Here is a 17,675-nt window from a genome sequence, read left to right as displayed (position 1 = left end):
TCTGTCAATAGCTAATAAATATTAGACATTATTTGAATGAAATTATTAAATATGTAGTTAAAAAAAAAACTAAGAAAAATTTTTAGAGATAATTTTTTGTAACTTTTATATTTTTCTGGTAGCCTGGTGTATTTATAATGGAGATTTATTGCATTAAAATTTTAATTCCTTGTACATAAGATCAATCTTGAACTGTCCTGTAACAGAGAAATGTGAAATCCTTATACTATGTCATGAGGCTGTCTGATATTGTGGTATCAGAATTTTAATGTATATTACAATTTCACACAGTATCTTCATACATATATAAACTTCCTAGAGAAACTGTTAAGTCACTTCAGAACTGTGTTAAACAGAAGGAATTTCTTCCCTTTTGACATTTTACTTCAAACTGGAAGTCTTTATTACAAAGCCATTGAAATATTCTCTCTTATTAATTTCCACAAATTTTAAGAAATATTTAAATTATTGAAATTTTTGATCTAACTAGTTTAATTAAGAATATTTACATACGAGAATTCACAAAAAAAAAAACAGCAGAAGTTGAGCAGTGAAAATTTTTAGCTTCAATGTGTTGGCAATTTCTGATGAAACATTGGCATTATGGACAAAGTAAAAAAAATATAATCTCATTCCTAATGAACTTCAATGATGGATATAAATTTTTTATTTTCGTCCTTTTGTTACAAAAAGAAATTTCACATCTTGATGTAACATTTCATTTGTTACAAAAAAAATTTTTTTTTCACATCTTGATGTAACATTTCATTTGTAACCTGGATGGGAAAATTCTTATAATGAAGTATATTCTTTACTAAACCACTTACAAGTGCACTATATTTTCTGTATCAAATTTACATTAAAATTTCAACATGTCATTCCAAGGGGAGAGAGGAATCTCGATGTGTTTCATCTCTTGTAATTAGTAATTTCTTTACGGGATGTTCACAAAATAGGGGGCATAAATTTAATGGATAGCATGGAATGCCAAAACAAGCAATTTTTGTTACGAAACAAATGTCCAGCAACCCTGCAAAGTTAATAAGTGAAAAGTAATGTGCGAGATTGAATTTATAATTCAGAAGATTACTCCACAGGCTGAAAGGACATGCGATCGCAGAGCGTTTGCGTTTAAATGCTGAGCGGGAAGCAGGTGATGAGTCGTGCCCAGACGTTTTGAGTTAGCCGTACGCCGTTTGGTGTACATCACCCTTTGTGTTGTTAAACTCCCAGTTCCAGGCAGGCGAAAGGTGGTGTTCGTATTCGGTACATGTCGGTTTTGAAAGCACCCGTGGTAAATGCGCACTGATCCTGCTGCAATCCCTCCGTACACCACAAGCATATAGGCCATCTCTGTGAATTTAAAGTCTGCTGTGCCATTGCTGTTTGTCGAATCGGTAATCTCAACACCTTGCTCACTAACAGCCAGCACTGCTCTAATCGCCCAAAGCCAAGCGTGTGAATGTACCACAACCAACGATCCACTGTGCTGTACGCCAGACTGCTAGTTGCTAGTGTGCAAGGCCAACTCTCAAAACGCCTGCTACCCGCGGAGCGGTTGAACGTCACTGTGATGCCACTGTCCGGCCAGCCGGTGTAGTTGTCCCCTGAAGCCGGCCAAATTCAGATATAATTTTTTTTTGCAGTGACAATTAAAAGCGAAAATTATAAAACTAGTGTATTTTAAAGAGACTGCATGAAGTGGTTTTTATTTGGGGATGAGTTTATGTAGGGACAGGAGTTCAAACTTTGAAATCTAGCAGAAATGTTTTTCAGTATTTTTGTCCAGTTATGCTCCAAATTCATACTTGAAAATGATACTAGTGTTTGGTTTAATGTTGTTTGAGCTATTATTTTTGAGTCTGCTCTATGAATGGCTACATTTAATATTCTCTCCCTCTCTAAAGATTTATGTATAAATTTTTTATTTTATATCAATACAAACACAAAGCCATTTGTTAATAATCAAATCGGAAAGTATGCAATAGTTAGTTCTAATGTAGCGAGTAGATACTAGGTGAATGTATATGTATGTATATAAATAGGTTTCGTTCGCTTGTAGATGATAATGCAAATACTGAGCAACTTGTGTGTTGCAGGTCTAGATGTTGTGTGGTGTTATTTGTTGTGTTTAACCAGGGAATATAATTAGTTGCGGTCATTTTTTATTTTACCTTAATATATCTCCAGTCATATGATTAAACTGGAAACAAAAGAATTTTTTGACAGTGTATTCTTTTAAACTATACATTCTGAAGGTTCATACCAACATGTTTATTGAAGGTATAGTTTTGTCCAGTTTTGTCCACAGCACTTGAAGATGCATAGTGAACAGTAATCTGCAACCTTTTCCATTGTATGGCCTTATACAGAATTCTCTTTTCCATCTGTCACAGCTTGCCTTTATTTCCTTTTATACTTCTTCTCTTCTTGGCATTCTTTCTGTTCATGGTGTCCTGAAATGCTCTGCGGTTCTTGTTTCTAAGAGTACACAGAATCCTTAGTGTACAGAACTTGCGTACATTAAGCCTGGTCCACACGTCGCATGCAATACAGTGCCGTGTGAGATCTTTTGTTCATTTGTACACAAACATTCGCAGAACATAGGAGGGGGAGGAACCATGGGCCAAAGTGTTTGTGGTGGGACAGCTTGTGCTTAGCTTGTTCTATTGTGCTCTCGTGCATGCTAGAGATTGTGTGTACGAAATCAAACATACTTATTGTTTAAATGTCTCCCCTTTTTACGAAGTTTGCACATACACAATCGCTAGTGCTGAGTGTCATGTCATTGATGATTTATTAAAGAGAAAGGTGAAAAACTTCCATGAAAAAGTCGATGCCTAAGTAAAGATTATCAAAGCTGTTAAAATTGTCCGTAAATCTTATAAATCTTATTGAAATATTTTGTCTGAAACAAGTCTTTATGATAACAAATAAATTACTGCAGAGGGTTTGAAAAAAATTAGAGCTTAAAATAAGAAAATAAATAAAACTTCACTACCATGTACTCTTATCGAATTAATGTTTATTTTTATTTAACTTTTTGAATATTGTTGAAGACTTTTATCTAAAATAATTTTAAGTAACAAATTATTACTGTAAGGGGTTGAAATAACAAGGGTAGGAAGATAGAAAATTTGTATTATGTAGACAAGAGTCTGCTTGCAGAATTGGAATATAATTTTATGTTTTTAGGATTGTAAACTTCACACATTAAATTGAATTATAGTACTAGTAATTTTTTTAACTCCAGTGTACGTTGTTAAAAATCCTACTTACATAGCTTTGAAAACTGTGCAGGAGACACTTTTGACATACTGATAGTTAACAATGTTCCAATTTCATGGAGCATTGTATGAAAATTTGGGAAATCATATTGGTGCAATTATGTACAATGATTTGCAAGAAACTTTTGTCTTAGAACAAAATTTATGATTAATTTTGTTTAAATACTGTTGTTAAAAGGGGGTATATTTCTGGGTTTGGAATAAATTTGTTAGAATCTGATGCTGCTATTGTGAAGATAACCTGACTATTTACTTCAATAAATGCCATTTCATTTTATTTCACAAACATGATTTAAATCTTAATGATTTTATGATATGAACGCTACTTGCAACCCATTGTACAGTATCGTTGAATGGTACATTTCACTATTATTAAAAGTTAAATTTAATTTGTGATTAACAATTTCATTTCTTTTTCTTTCCTGTCTCTCTGTAGTCCATGCACCTAACTTCCCTCTACTCGAAGATCTGGGTAGGTTTCTCTCAGCTCGCTTTGATACTCAGTTTTTTGATTATTCGTGATATTTGACTATGACTGTTGTGCTGTGTGTAAAGGCTCTTGACTGCTGAATTCTTCCAGACTTGCTTGAGTTTGCACTCAGTGCCTGCATTCCTTACACTTGATAGTTTTAACGTAATCTTTCTCGTGTTACGACCTCGTGTTTTCTTCTTCAGTGAATGGTGGAGTATGTTGGTAAATCTGTAATCTTCAACCATTTGCGAACTAGCCTCTTCTATTTTTTTTATTTACTATGCAATGCATGCATTTATGTTTGCTGCAAGGAAGGTTGTGTCATTCCCAGGACTAGTTTATTGAAACAGTTTGTATTAGTGTAAACATTAATGAACGTACCTTGGCTTTCGAACACAATATTAATAAAATTATATTTAATAAAAACTAAACAAGCACACATTTTTATTGTATGAACTAAAAAGTAAAATTTACTTTTTAGTTCATATTTAATTAAATTTTTTTATAAATTACTCAAAATGCACCACAAAATCAATTTTCAAAGGTAAAGATAATTACAGGGGCTATTGACAACCTTCTCAACTCCAAAGGGGTCCGATGCTACCCGAAGGCCTCGGAAGCACATCAAAATCAATGTACTTCAATTTCCCTTAATAGCTCAGGAACACTCCAAAGTGAAAGTGAAATATTTTTGAAATTTTCAAAATTATGTGCTCCCCAAGTGGGGCAGTCGATTTTGGGAAAATTTCTCGCCATGCCCCAAACTCATGGATACAACAAAAATCATGGTTTTTGCCCATAGCTCCAAGTAGTGTTTTTTTTTCCTATGACCCTCACCCTCCCTTCTCTCTTCTGGTCATAGTCATGAAATTATTGTATCATCATCCATATTACGTAGTACTTGCAAAGTTTCAAATTGATTCAGCATTTAGAAGTAGTTTAAGATCGACTTCCAAGATTTGATTACTTAGTTACAAGTGAAGCTAATAAGTGTGTTTAAATATTAAAATTATAATGTTTATTATAATAAAACAGTGTCTATAGGTACCAAAAATTATAAACAAATGCTCTTGAAAGTCATGAATTTTCAGCTGCCTTTTTCTATTTTGCATTTTGTTTTTTGACATCTTACTTCATTTTATATTAGAACATTTAATTTAAATAGTTGAAGACAAGTGCACTTAAATCATACAGAAACTGTCTCTCGTAAGGTTTTAGTTTTTGATCATTAAAGTTGACACGTTCCTGTGAATAGTTTATCTATTTTGTATTATGTTTTATATTTATTGTTATATTTAAAAATGTCCCTGAGATACAAAATTTGTTAGAATATTCTATAAAAACATCTTAAAAAGTTCTGAATTTGGTTTACCGGTTATTATTAGTAGACAACCTGTTAAATAGAAAATGTTAACTGTACGTAACTGTTAGTATTATTTACATTTCATTTTTCAATTTTTGTATCAACCTGCATTAGCTAAGTGTACATGTAAGGAAAACCTTAAAATTGACAGTGGCACTTCTCATAAATTTGTGTAGAGTTGAGTTGAAAGAAATATTTTTTTTTAAGTGAGAAAAGTTTTTTATTTATTATTTTGTATTCAACCAAATTGTTAACAAATTGGATTATGCAGAGTGAACACTTAATATTCTTACTACACAATATAAAATTCATCATGGAGATATTAGTTTTGCTTCAAGTAAAAAAAATAGAACACTAAATATTGGTGCTTAAAACTTCACTGCATTTGCATATATAAATTGTGCAACTTTCATTCTTCAATAAATTAAAAAATTATATATAAAAATGACAACCTTTCTTCAGCCAAATGTGATAAACTATCTATAGTGGAAATCTATTGTATCACTTATTTTTGCCTCTTACTTGTGCATGTTCACAGATAACTTTTCACTGACATTGTATGTATATTCATATGTATTTGAAGCTAGATCATGCGATCACATTCTTTTGCATGGGAAATGTCAAAGTTAACCAGTACATTATATTCTCAAGGCAGTATATTTTACTAACATTGGCTTTTTTTATGTGCCTTGAACCTTAATTGTGATTACCTTGGCATTTTTCACATTAGGTCTCTTTAGCCATTATGTATGTGTTTGTACAGTTCAGTGAATTCATCTTAAATCGGTGGGTATTATTTCAGTTACTTTTTCCGTAGGTTAAGCATTACATACTTTTGAATTTCTTATTGTGGTTGTAGTTGTTGTATTCAGAAAATAATTTTTTTTTCTGTAAAAGATATTGGTTTTTAGGTTATTCTTTTTCTTCTTTGTGAAATTCCTGCATTTGTTCCTAGTTAACAGATTATTTTTTAGTTATTTTTTTATTTATTTACATTGCAAGGATTTAGTCTTAATTATTTTTTTTTTCTGAGGTCAGTACTGAGGTTTGAAATATTAAAAAGCATTTGTTAATAGTTTTTATTTAAGTTTGCTCTTAGCACTATAATCCTTTACTTTAAAGTTTGGCAATAGACAGGTGGAAGTAAAAAATAATAATAATGTTGGTAATGTATATTAGCTTGTAACATTGAACGTAGACAACTTGGCTTATAGCAGTGTATGTAATTAGGACTTAAAGCTACAATAGATAAAGCGCAGATCATCAATGTGTTACTCTAATCTGTTCCATGTAGACATTTTACTTGCGTCTCCCAGATTCATTTTGCGGCAATAAGGGGTCAGTAGTTTCCTTTGCCTTGTTTTTGTGGTTCTGGGTTGTCTGACTGAGAGGGTTGAAGTAGGTTTGGGAGGCAATGAAGCCCTTGGAGTCTACTGCAGGGCTCTGGTAGGCTTTTACTGGGTTGCTCTATGCCTATACAGATAATACTCTGGCATCCGTTTCATAGCCTAATTATTCTTCTTCCTTTTGATACGGCTGGATGTCTTGCATCAACTCGCACCCTGCATGTCATAGCTGGAGTGGTGTCTTAGGGTGGCACTGGGCAAGACTCACCATCAGTACTTTACCCACCCATATTGTAGATAATCCACCCAGATCTTGTACATGCTACCAATAACCAACATTCAGCTGTGCGTACTGAATTTTGGTGCTAAGGACTGGTTTCACAATGTTTGGTTTCGTTTTAACTTCTGATTAAATAATAAATCTTGACTAGCTACATTGTTTCTCAATGTATTGATAGCTGTAACCAATGAATAATTTGCCTGCACCTAAGGTTTATCTTACTAGACTAATCAAAATATTTAAAACGAGCTGCTACAGTAGGGTGGTCCTCAGACGTGACCATGAGTGCTGCTCCGGATTCTGAAAGCTGATTGGACGTGACGTTAATCTGGCCTGCTGTAATGCTACGGTTGTGATGGCCACAGACCAGCAGGATGCGCGAGATTGGTAGTTGTCGTGTGTCACAAATGAAGTACACCAAATGATAAAATGTCTCCCCCATGTACAAAGGCGCAATAAAGAAAACAAACTTTGGGCACACTGAAAATTGTATAAAATGAGATTTTGTTTGTTAATATTTTTTTGTCTTGTTGAAAAAGCTAACTCGCAAACTTCCTTTGGTTGAAAGTGTCCTTGTGAGTATAAACGAGCCGTTACTGTCATGTAAATGATCACTTTTCATTATTTTAATATATTGTATTTAATAGTGGCATAATATATAGGAATATTTATTGAAACCGTTTTATTAATGTATAGAATGTGTTGCGAATGGTTAGTGGAATGTTACGAAAGCTTCTATTTACAATTTACAAAAATATGCAAGTATTTCAGTATGCGAAAACATACGTAGCAATTTATAGGCTCATGATATTGAGTAGTGGGATCATAACAAATGTCTGCATAGTTTTAATCTGTGATGTAGGTTTGTGCCAATTTATTTCTTCATCAGCAATTTTTATTTTTACCAAGTGACGAAGCATGAAATATAATTAGTCACCCTGCCAACTATACTAGGATGTGGAACTTGGCTTACTATCCAAGTATCTGCATCTATTGTAGCACACACACTTTGAAACCAATACTGTGCGGGCAGGATCCGCCAGTAGGTATCATCCTATTGTAGCAAGGCCTTTATTTTTGACAAATTTGAAATTATGTATTTTTTTAAGTATTAAGACCTGGTCAAAATTTCAGTAAAGCAAGACAGTACTATACGTAATAGTTAAACTTAACATTGTTCAATCTGACTAGTGACGATCATACATTGAGATAAGAATTCACAATAGCCTGGTATTAGTAGTAAGAAGAGTTCGCTCTAGGTTTAATTCTTGCTTAATACTATGTTGCTGCTAAATTTGTGATACTTTTACGGCCAATCATAAGCTCCGAATGTTCTACGTAGTTATTTATTAAAGAAATACGAAAATGTGTGTGTTGACTAAATTGTGTTTAATTTTATTTTCTTTGTTTATTATGTTCACTCACTGGAGTTATACAACAAACATCAGTGCACACTTGCCGAAGAAGATATTATTTCTGCATTTCATTTCAAGATTCCTGTGCTAACATGGATTTTAATTTTTAAGTACAGTTTTTTCTTCCCTTATGATCATACACTACCAACTATAGAATTGTTATTTCCCAGTTTAAAACAACCATAATAAATCAAGAAATATGGTTCAGATTATTTCTGTTGTAGCCAGACTGCTGTGCTAGTTTTGTATGTGTAAGTACTTATCACTATGAACTAATTGTGTATAAATTATATTTTCATTGTGTCCGGGTCTTTAGAAAAATGTTTGTGAAAAAGAATGGCACTGGATTCTGCTGACTTGAATACGGATTCGCATATAAAATAGTATTTTTTTTAATGGTGAATTTATTTAAATGAATTTAGTCAAGACTACATTTAATTAAAAACTGTTTCTTTAACTAATATACTTCACAAACTTGCAGAATCTATACAATAATAAAAAAAATACAAATAATTTGAGAACAGAATAATAACATTTAAAATAGCAGTAATATATTTTGTAATGTTTTGATTTGCACAAGCTTATAATTGTTTGCTTCAAACTATTTTTGTAGGTTATTTTAGGTATCTGCTAATACAATCTAACGTTTTGGTTTTCAATAACTTTTGTTCTACGTCTGTATCAATTTTGAAATACTCACTACTAATTATTTTTTGTTGGGTGTCTAGATGTATCTCCAACCTTTACTTTATAGCCTACTTTGTATGCCATTCTTTTTTAAACAAAATTATGTTGTCCCATGTTAAATTACAGGCTTCCTAGCATGGTACACTGTGTGAAACACATAATGTCCCAAGTTAGGGGTAGTGGTTCCTTACTTGGGACAACACTGTTTTTCACTGGTGGAGAGGAGAGGGAGAGCTTTTTCGAAAAAACATTTAATTATTCAAAAAGTACTAAAGCCCTTCAGAAACAAGTCATGCACTATTTGTGCTTTCAAGTTTAATTTATTATGTTTATTTGAGTTCAAAGTTCAAAACTGTCCCAAGTATGGGGACTTGACTGTACCCCTTAATATTTTATATTTTAATTTTTGGTGGCAGTTATTCAGGTACTGTCCAAACTCTAAACACTCAATTTTTTTTGTCACAAAGACACAGTTATTTCAATTTGATATCTAAAACTTGTAAAATAATTCAAATATAATTTTTTAGATTTTCTACTAGGTACTTAACTACTTGCGACTTAAGAATGACAATAGCTAATTCTGTATTCTGTTTAGATTTTTGTAGCATGTTGTTTGTGTTATCATCCGTGGTAGGGTTAGTTCCAGTTCACTTTTTCCTTCTTTTATAAGTGTCTGACAAAAATAAATTTGGAAGATTTTTGTCAACTTCAGCATTGTATTGAGGTCTTGACTGTTACGGGTATCATCCTTCACCATCTCAAATATTTTGATTAATTCAAAGATTTTCTTTTTTATATTGTAGTTCTTTTTTCAAATCAGTGGGATAATTTGTTAAATCTCGTGCGGAATGAATTACAGTCCTGTTATGACATAATCTGTACTTGCAGCCTATGAACCAATTATATTGATGCAACAAGCCTTCTTGCAGCTAGACTTAACTATAGCACATACAGTTATTGCACTAGGTTACTCTTTAAGTAGGTGTCACATTTACATTGGCTTCATTGATTTTGAAAGTTTGCATTTCCTATGCTCAATTCAGATGACATCTAAAAGTGTGATGTTTACTCTAAAATAAAAAGTTGTAATTACATCTTTAGTAAGTGTGAACAAATGTATATTTCAGTTTTATCATGTTCGTTGCTCAGTCATTTGCAAATTGTGTGCATGTCAAAATTGCATCTGTTTTCTGAAATTTTACTATTTCTAATTATACTATTGTTTGTACTGTGCTATTGTTTTCCTTCCTACTGTTTAAAAGCATGCATAACTTGTGTGTTTACCATCTTTCTCTGTAGTCTCTGTTCTAAGTCACTCATTTGATATGTTTATATGTTGTCTTAATTTGTGGCATGTGCATATGTACATTAAATTGTCTGCAATACATAAAAAAAACTATGTTTTTTCTACACAGACGTGCTATCTCTTCTATAGCGGAAATGATTAAATTTGTGCTACAAAAAATTTTAAAACCACAATAATCTAATTTCAGTTTAGTGTTTTGGCTTTAGAATATACAGAATATTACTTATGCTATTGGTCTGCATTATAAATTAGTTGTTTGTATTAGTTATTGAGACTTTTGATAAACTATGGATAAATTGATATGTACTATGTAGGTACTTGGCTTTATGTTTAGAGTACACAGTTTGATTTTCAGATCAGTTTTATTTGCATAGCTGAGTTAGTTTGTATTTAACTGTGCTTTTAAGATGCAACAGTATTTTTTGGAGGGTTTGTATCAATTTGCAGGATGTAAAATAATAGATGTTTTCTTCAAAATTCTTTGTCTTCTGTACTGCATATTATTCAAATGCATATAGAAACATTTTCTGCTGGTAGTCACGTGTGTAATTCTCTAAATCCATCAAACATTTCTGCCATTTTGGCCAGGTTATGAGAAGTTAAGCAGTTGTGTGTTTAGGAGAGATTAAGGCAAGAGGAATTTCAGCCATACCGTAGCCAAAAATCTGCTAACAAATCTTAAGTTAAAAAAGAAAAGCAATTTACATGCAGAATATGTTGTGTGCCTGTTTCAATAATTGTGACTTAGAATGCTATCTTTTATACAAATGCACATATGTAGCATCAACAATTTTAAAATTGATTCAGAAAGAGTGGTTGCCAGTGTCTGTTCGAAATTCTACACAAGCATTTAAGTATACATGTATAGTTCTGTTAATCGGGACTAGATGGAACAAAACTGAATTTTCCTTAAAATGCATGTTATAGGTGTTTTATATGGGTAGTTAATTTTTTTTGTTCATAAATAAAATTTTTCTACAGATTATTTTAGTTTTAACACTACTGTATACATAGACCTAAGTTTTTAACCTACAAACTGATGTAAGATTAACAAAAATATTTTTTTTAATAATCACGTCCAGATTAATTGGATTAGCGGAGCTCTACTGTAGTTGATTACACACATGTCTTTGTAGTTCATCTGAATTTCAATGCCCTGGATTGTGTGCGTTCAGAACTGATCCCACGACCGGCCTGCTCCTGCAAGGACCCCTTGATGTACCTCTGCCTGCGGATGGGTAAACCCATCGACAAGAAGGTCCCGAAATCCACCCCGGTGATGTCATACGGCAGGAAGATGATGCGACCAGAGTACTGGTTCAGCATCCCTAAGAACAGGTGAGGATTGTGTGCTGTGCTACAAAAGGTGATTTCAGTTTCATATACCCTCTTTTAAGGCATAATTGTTGCACGTGCGTAATAGTCGCACCCATATTTTAGGCAGTCAAAATTGGGATAAAAAAAAATTCTCGCGTAAACTTGCATGATGTTTTTGGTCCCGCTAGTAGATGCCGAGCACTTTGTGTATGTATCTTTTCCGTAAAAAACGATGTATTTTAAAGTAGAAATCTACAATTTAATTTCGGTCATTACATTTATTTATTTAATTAACAGAAATACGAAGTTGTCTGATGTGTAAATTTTTTTATAAAGACTTTTTAAACGTTATTTCCTTTATCTGTTCGTCTGCGTCGCCGCGATGTAGGTATCTTTTCCGTACAAAACTATGTATTTTAAAGTAGAAATCTAAAATTTAATTTCGGTCATTGCCACTTATTTATTTAATTAACGGAAATACAAAGTTGTCTGACGTGTAAATTTTCTTTTAAAGACGTTTTTAAACGTTATTTTTATTTATCTGATTGTCTGCGTTGCCGCGGCGTACCGCTTATAAAAATGTAGCCAGCTCATCATTCATGTTTGGTTATGTTGCTTCCTGTATTGAGCGCACGCACGTAGTGGAATATCGATATCTCGCCGATTGGATGCAACGCGCGCTCTCTGTCAGGTGCCGAGTTAACTACATTTGATAGCCCGCATTCTTTCGTGGCAAGTGTGTACTACGACACGTTAGTTCACGTCAGATTCACGTGGCTTGCATTTGCGTTAAGAGTTTTGGTTTTTCTATTTAAAGTTGAAGAAAAATTTTTGTTTAATGAATTATTATTAATATAGATTGTTTGGCGTGCTCTTGTATACTCCACCTTTTTTTAAATAAACGTACTTTCCATGAACAGGTTTTGTTTTTATGAATAACTTTACCTAACAAAAAAATTTTTTTCCCCGCATAATGGTCACACCCCTACTTTTCAAACTTGACCATTATGCGAGAAAACACGTTAGCTTGCGCAACCACTGGGGGATTCGTAGGATTTCCATTATTATCTGGAGAGAGGCTAGACATTTTAATTGCGTTCTCATTGGATTATGGTAGTTTTGACATTCCCTGAAGGACAAGAATCCAGTAACAGCATTGCAGAATTCAAGTGACCCAATCACATGCAAACAGGGACATAACTAGGCTTTCCTCCACTAGGGGCAGAAATTTGGTTTAGTACCCTTTCCCCCTTCCCATCCCAAGAGCAAAAAAGTATCATGCCTAAATTTTGTGTGTTTGTTTATAACATATGTAAAATTTTATGAAACCCTGTATGATTATTGTTGATAACTAATCAACATTTTAGTTGGTATTAAATAGTTATTTACCTATTCACTTTTTATTTCACATTTGCTACACCATCTCTAACCCGACATCGAGGGCAGACTGCCCCCACTTGATCCATCCCTGCAGGCACCATGGACGAAAGGCAGCAGCCGATGGACAATAGATAGACTTATTTGTGTACAAGTGTGTTAACTGAATCCTTCAATATCATAAACTTGGCAACTTTGTAGCAGTCATGCATACAACTGACAGCGCCAGACTAGCAATTCTTCAGGCAAATGGACTCGTGTGGTTGAGCAGTCATGTAGCTCGCCTCTCATCAAGGTGTTCCGGGCAATGAAGTCTGGATTTTTCGCAAGTGGGAATCGTAACGAAACATTTATCTTAATTGGATGGTGGGTTTTCTCAGGGTACTTCTTCCACTGATGCAGCCAGTCACTGCACCTTCTGGGTATTTCACACCTTATCCAACTCTCATTACATCAATTGTGACTGTTATTATTCCAATCACTAAACAACATTTCTTCAAAATTGTTTTTTTTTTTTGGCATATGTTTTTGATAAAAATTCCTGTATATTATATTATTCAAATATTGTATGCTGTATTGATCATTGTGTTTCATTGTTATGAAATATTTACTTTCAATAAGAACATTCTCAAATCACTAAGAAATTAAGTTTTGTGCAAAATTATGCTTGAATTTTGTTAGTTATTTAAACTTATATTTTACATTCTGAGGTTGTTAATTAACATTTTATTAGTAACTCAATTCTAAGATTTGAAGTTCTTGAGTAAACACTAGTAGCACTAGTAGAATATTTTTGATATGTGATAATTGTTTGAACTTTAATGTTGTTGAAAAATATCACATAAATATGAAAGAGATTGTTATAGTAAATATTTTAAAAAGTAAATCACTAACCCTATGCACTTCTTGCAAGCCAAAATCTTAACCAGGTGTTAATTTCGACATTTTCTTTCCCATCAGGGTTGATGATTTGTATCATTTCTTAACGGAATACTTCCCGCAACTGTACGGCGAGCTGGACGAGGCAGAACTGAAGAACAGAGGCTACGAGTTGGTGAAGAATGACACGGAGCTGTGTGAAGATCGGGTGAGTCAGTCTCATGCGACTTTTTGTGATGGTTAAGACTTTGGTGGAGGGGCAACAGTGTGTGCCAGCTGCATTAAAATAAAATTGTGATACAAATGAATACAGCTTCTGTTCCCAGCAAGGGTATTATTGCTGACAAATAAGCTTGCACTTAAGTTGCAGTTTGAAACCTAAAAAAAAAGTTGTTCCTAGTATTAGAGGAGTTTTTTTTTTTAAGTAAAACAATTAGTAAAAAAAAAAAGTATATACATATACATGTGACTAACCTCCGTCATTTTTAAATTTGTAGGATCAGCTGCAAAAAATTTTTTTTTAATACTTACTAGCATTCAAGTAAATTTTTTTCTGCAGCAAATTCAATTTATATTCATAACTTTTTAAAACATGTTTGTTTTTTAATGATGTATTGATTGTACGCTGCTGATCAGAAGTGCTGGAATAATTTGGAAAAAATAATCGTAAATATTTTTTTGCATTAGGTATATTAGTAGTGAAGAGTTAGCAGCTCTACTCTCTGCACTTGAGTTGTTATTCCATGTGAAATTAATTTGCTTCAGATGTTTTGCCTGGTGGTTTCTCCACTGAGCAGTGGAGCATTTTTGATTTAGCTGCAGCTATTTGTTTAAATGATTTGTAGATGTAGACAGTGGCTTTAGGGTGTGTTTAGCTGGTGCTGGGGAGTGGCAGATGCTAATGCTCGCTTGTTTTTCTTTCTTTCCTGTGGGCACATGAGGTGCAGAAACTGGTCAAGGCACCTTACACTAAGCTGTACAATATTTTGAAGTCTGAAATTCAGAGTCAGTCTTCTGAATCGACTCAGTCTGTAGAGTCGGAAGCAGAGCAGGAGGTGGGAATAGCAAGGTTCGTGACAGCATAGATTTAGCTCTCAGGGAAGCAGGATCCTTTTAGAAAGGAAAAAGTGCAAGAAACTGGTTAAATTAAATAGCCATTTTGGCCTGTGCTCATTTTTTTACTTCTGCTCAACTTTGGGAGATTTAATTTTATAATTATTAATTAACTATAAAAAATATATTTTTTTCCCTCCAGTTTGAACTAGTTTATTGGTTTGCATATTGATGATTTAAGAACGTAGCTTGTTTATTTCTGAAGAATGCATAAAATGGAAGCTGTTAAACAATTTAAGTATTTAGTTTGTACCTACTTTTCAATATTCTGGTTGAAATTGAAGAAATTAAATTTTAACTGAGAGCATTTACTAAGTGATTTTTGGACATATTTATCGCAAGTAAGTCGGTCTGTTTATCAAATTTGATTGTGTAATGCTAACTTTTAAATAAATTCTTGTTTTCTCAACAATTGTGGTTATTTATTTTCTCTGGGCGTTAACTCACAGCACAGAAATGGCAGATATTTGTTTCTCTGCTTCATAGACACACACTGCCAGGGGAAAGTCGGGTCTTTACCACAACGCCGAAATATCATAACGCCGAATGTCAAAATTGACCACAATGCCGACAGCTAGAAAACTGCTGTGTACCACAACACCGAAATACCATAATGCCGAATGTCAAAATTGACCACAACGCCGACAGCTAGAAAATTGCTGTGTACCACAACGCTGAAATAACAACTGAATGAATTTGTGTGTGTTTCTTAAATGTACCTTAATGCTGAAATACCACAATCAAACCTAACCTTACCTAACCTAACCTAACCTAACCTAACCTAACCTAACCTAACCTTACCTTACCTTACCTTACCTTACCTTACCTTACCTAACCTAACCTAACCTAACCTAACCTAACCTAACCTAACCTAACCTAACCTAACCTAACCTAACCTAGCCTAGCCTAGTCTAGTCTAACCTAACCTAACCTTTGTGGCAGTCCTGAAATGACATTTTTCTGTGTTAGTGTATTTCGGCGTTGTGGTACACAGCAGTTTTCTAGCTGTCGGCGTTGTGGTCAATTTGGCATTTTGGCGTTGTGGTATTTCGGCGTTGTGGTGCGTCCCCGGGACAGTCACTAGAGAAGGAATAGACTATGTACCAAATAAATCTGTTTTCTTCTGTACCTTTTGCTTGGTTTATTACATGGTTTTACCTTAGCTTTGACTGTAAAAATGGTCCTCTATTATTACTTAACCTGTTACAAATTTTTGTTTGGAATTTTTTTAATAACACCCCCCTGGGTTTGTGCAAGCCATGAAAAGTATAGTTTTCTTTTGGAGCACAAATATTACCATCTTATTTTTGACTTTTTTGGAAATGTTTTTGATCAATTGCTGCTTCCTTTAGGGTTAAAAAAATCTTTGCTGTTTGAACGTTGTAGTTGTTGTGGTCTAGAAATAGACAATTAGTGGGTAGTTTAGCTTAGCTTTGTAGAAGATGAAAGTAGTTTGCGAAAGAATGTTAGTACTTGCACTGAGCCTCGCTCAATATGTAGTCAATAGAATCTGCACCTAGTATGTTAAGTGTCGTGTGGTCCATTGTGAAAGCATTCTGGAATATGTTGAGAGAAATTCTGGTGTCGTCGTCTTGGATAAGTTTTGGCTCTGCATTAGTGTGTAAATTAAAATAAGCATATTTCAATTACTTTTGCATGCAGAAAGTGCTGCAAACAATAACTGTTAGTGATATGTTAGACATCTTATACTTTTGCATACACACACACATTTCTCATTACAATTGGCTTTTGGAAAATGAACATTTGAAGACTGTTTTGGTAATTAATTTAGCTTGTTCAGTAAAATTATAATGGCATTGTCACATTTTTAGCAATGGATACTTACAAACTGGTATTTTGCATTCAGTAATATATGGTTGCTGGAGAAAATTTTAAACTTGATTTGGCCCTATGTGTAGATGTTATATATTCTAGAGCATTCTGTTACTCATAATTATTAAAAAAAAAATGTTTGTAAATTTGATTTGGAACTAATGAGGTACATTCACTAACTTATTTTGTCATATTTAGAAAAACAAACCTCTTGATACTTTTTATTGTAATTTTACTAAATCATTACAAGTATTTTCGTAGCAACTGTCATGACATAACAACAGTAGGGCAAAATTTTAGCATTTTTTTGTGTTCTTTACAATGACTAAAATATTTTAAAAAATGTTAAAAATTATATTAGTGCTACATTTTTAACACATTAAAATTCTGATTGACTGGTATAGTTTGTTATAGTATGTTATAGTATCTGATTATGATTAGTAATTAATAGTGACCTAAATTATCTCCATTTTGGCTTCTTTATTAAAACTGTTTGGAATACGGTAATTGATTGTGGATTTTGGTGTACATTCTTTGAACCGATTTGATATTATCTTATTGAATTTAGAGTGATTAAATGTTGACTCATTGCTATGAACAATGAAACCACCTCTGTTTTGGCTGCCTAGTTTTGAAGATGTGAAAATGGGTTGGAAGTATTAGTTCAAGATAGTGGGTCGGATTTATGATGTTTTATCTGTGTCACAGTTTCTGGCCAAATATTTTTGATCTGATTCCCCTACCTATGTGCCTGTGTAGCGAAGGTTGCCTTGAGCTGCTTTTTACTATCAGCTGAGATTGAACAACAGGCTGCAGTTTGGAACTGTGTTACCACATTCTAACCATAGCGACCTACATAACTACGAAAACTATGAACAATTATTTGTTTTATGGAGTTTCACGTCACACGGTTATGAAAAGGTCTATCATGCCATTTTCTTATCCTTTTTTTTTACAACTATTTCTGAAATTTTAATTTGATACCTCCCTTGCATTTTTT

General features: G+C 33.3%; 1 protein-coding gene across 7 annotated transcripts in view; it reads left to right on the top strand.

The window, feature by feature from the left end:
* Positions 1-17,675, top strand: part of LOC134531781 (nuclear receptor coactivator 7) — a 667,626-nt gene that overhangs the window by 517,577 nt on the left and 132,374 nt on the right. For all 7 annotated transcript variants that reach the window (XM_063367692.1, XM_063367693.1, XM_063367694.1 and 4 more), the window contains 2 exons: positions 11,332-11,494; positions 13,811-13,937. In XM_063367692.1, coding sequence (XP_063223762.1) covers positions 11,332-11,494; positions 13,811-13,937 — 290 coding nt within the window. The remainder of the gene's footprint in view (positions 1-11,331; positions 11,495-13,810; positions 13,938-17,675) is intronic.

The sequence above is a fragment of the Bacillus rossius genome, chromosome 5 (genome assembly GCF_032445375.1).
Source record: "Bacillus rossius redtenbacheri isolate Brsri chromosome 5, Brsri_v3, whole genome shotgun sequence".
Taxonomy (NCBI): domain Eukaryota; kingdom Metazoa; phylum Arthropoda; class Insecta; order Phasmatodea; family Bacillidae; genus Bacillus; species Bacillus rossius.
Note: the sequence above shows the minus strand (reverse complement) of the source record. Positions and strands in the feature narration are given on the sequence as shown.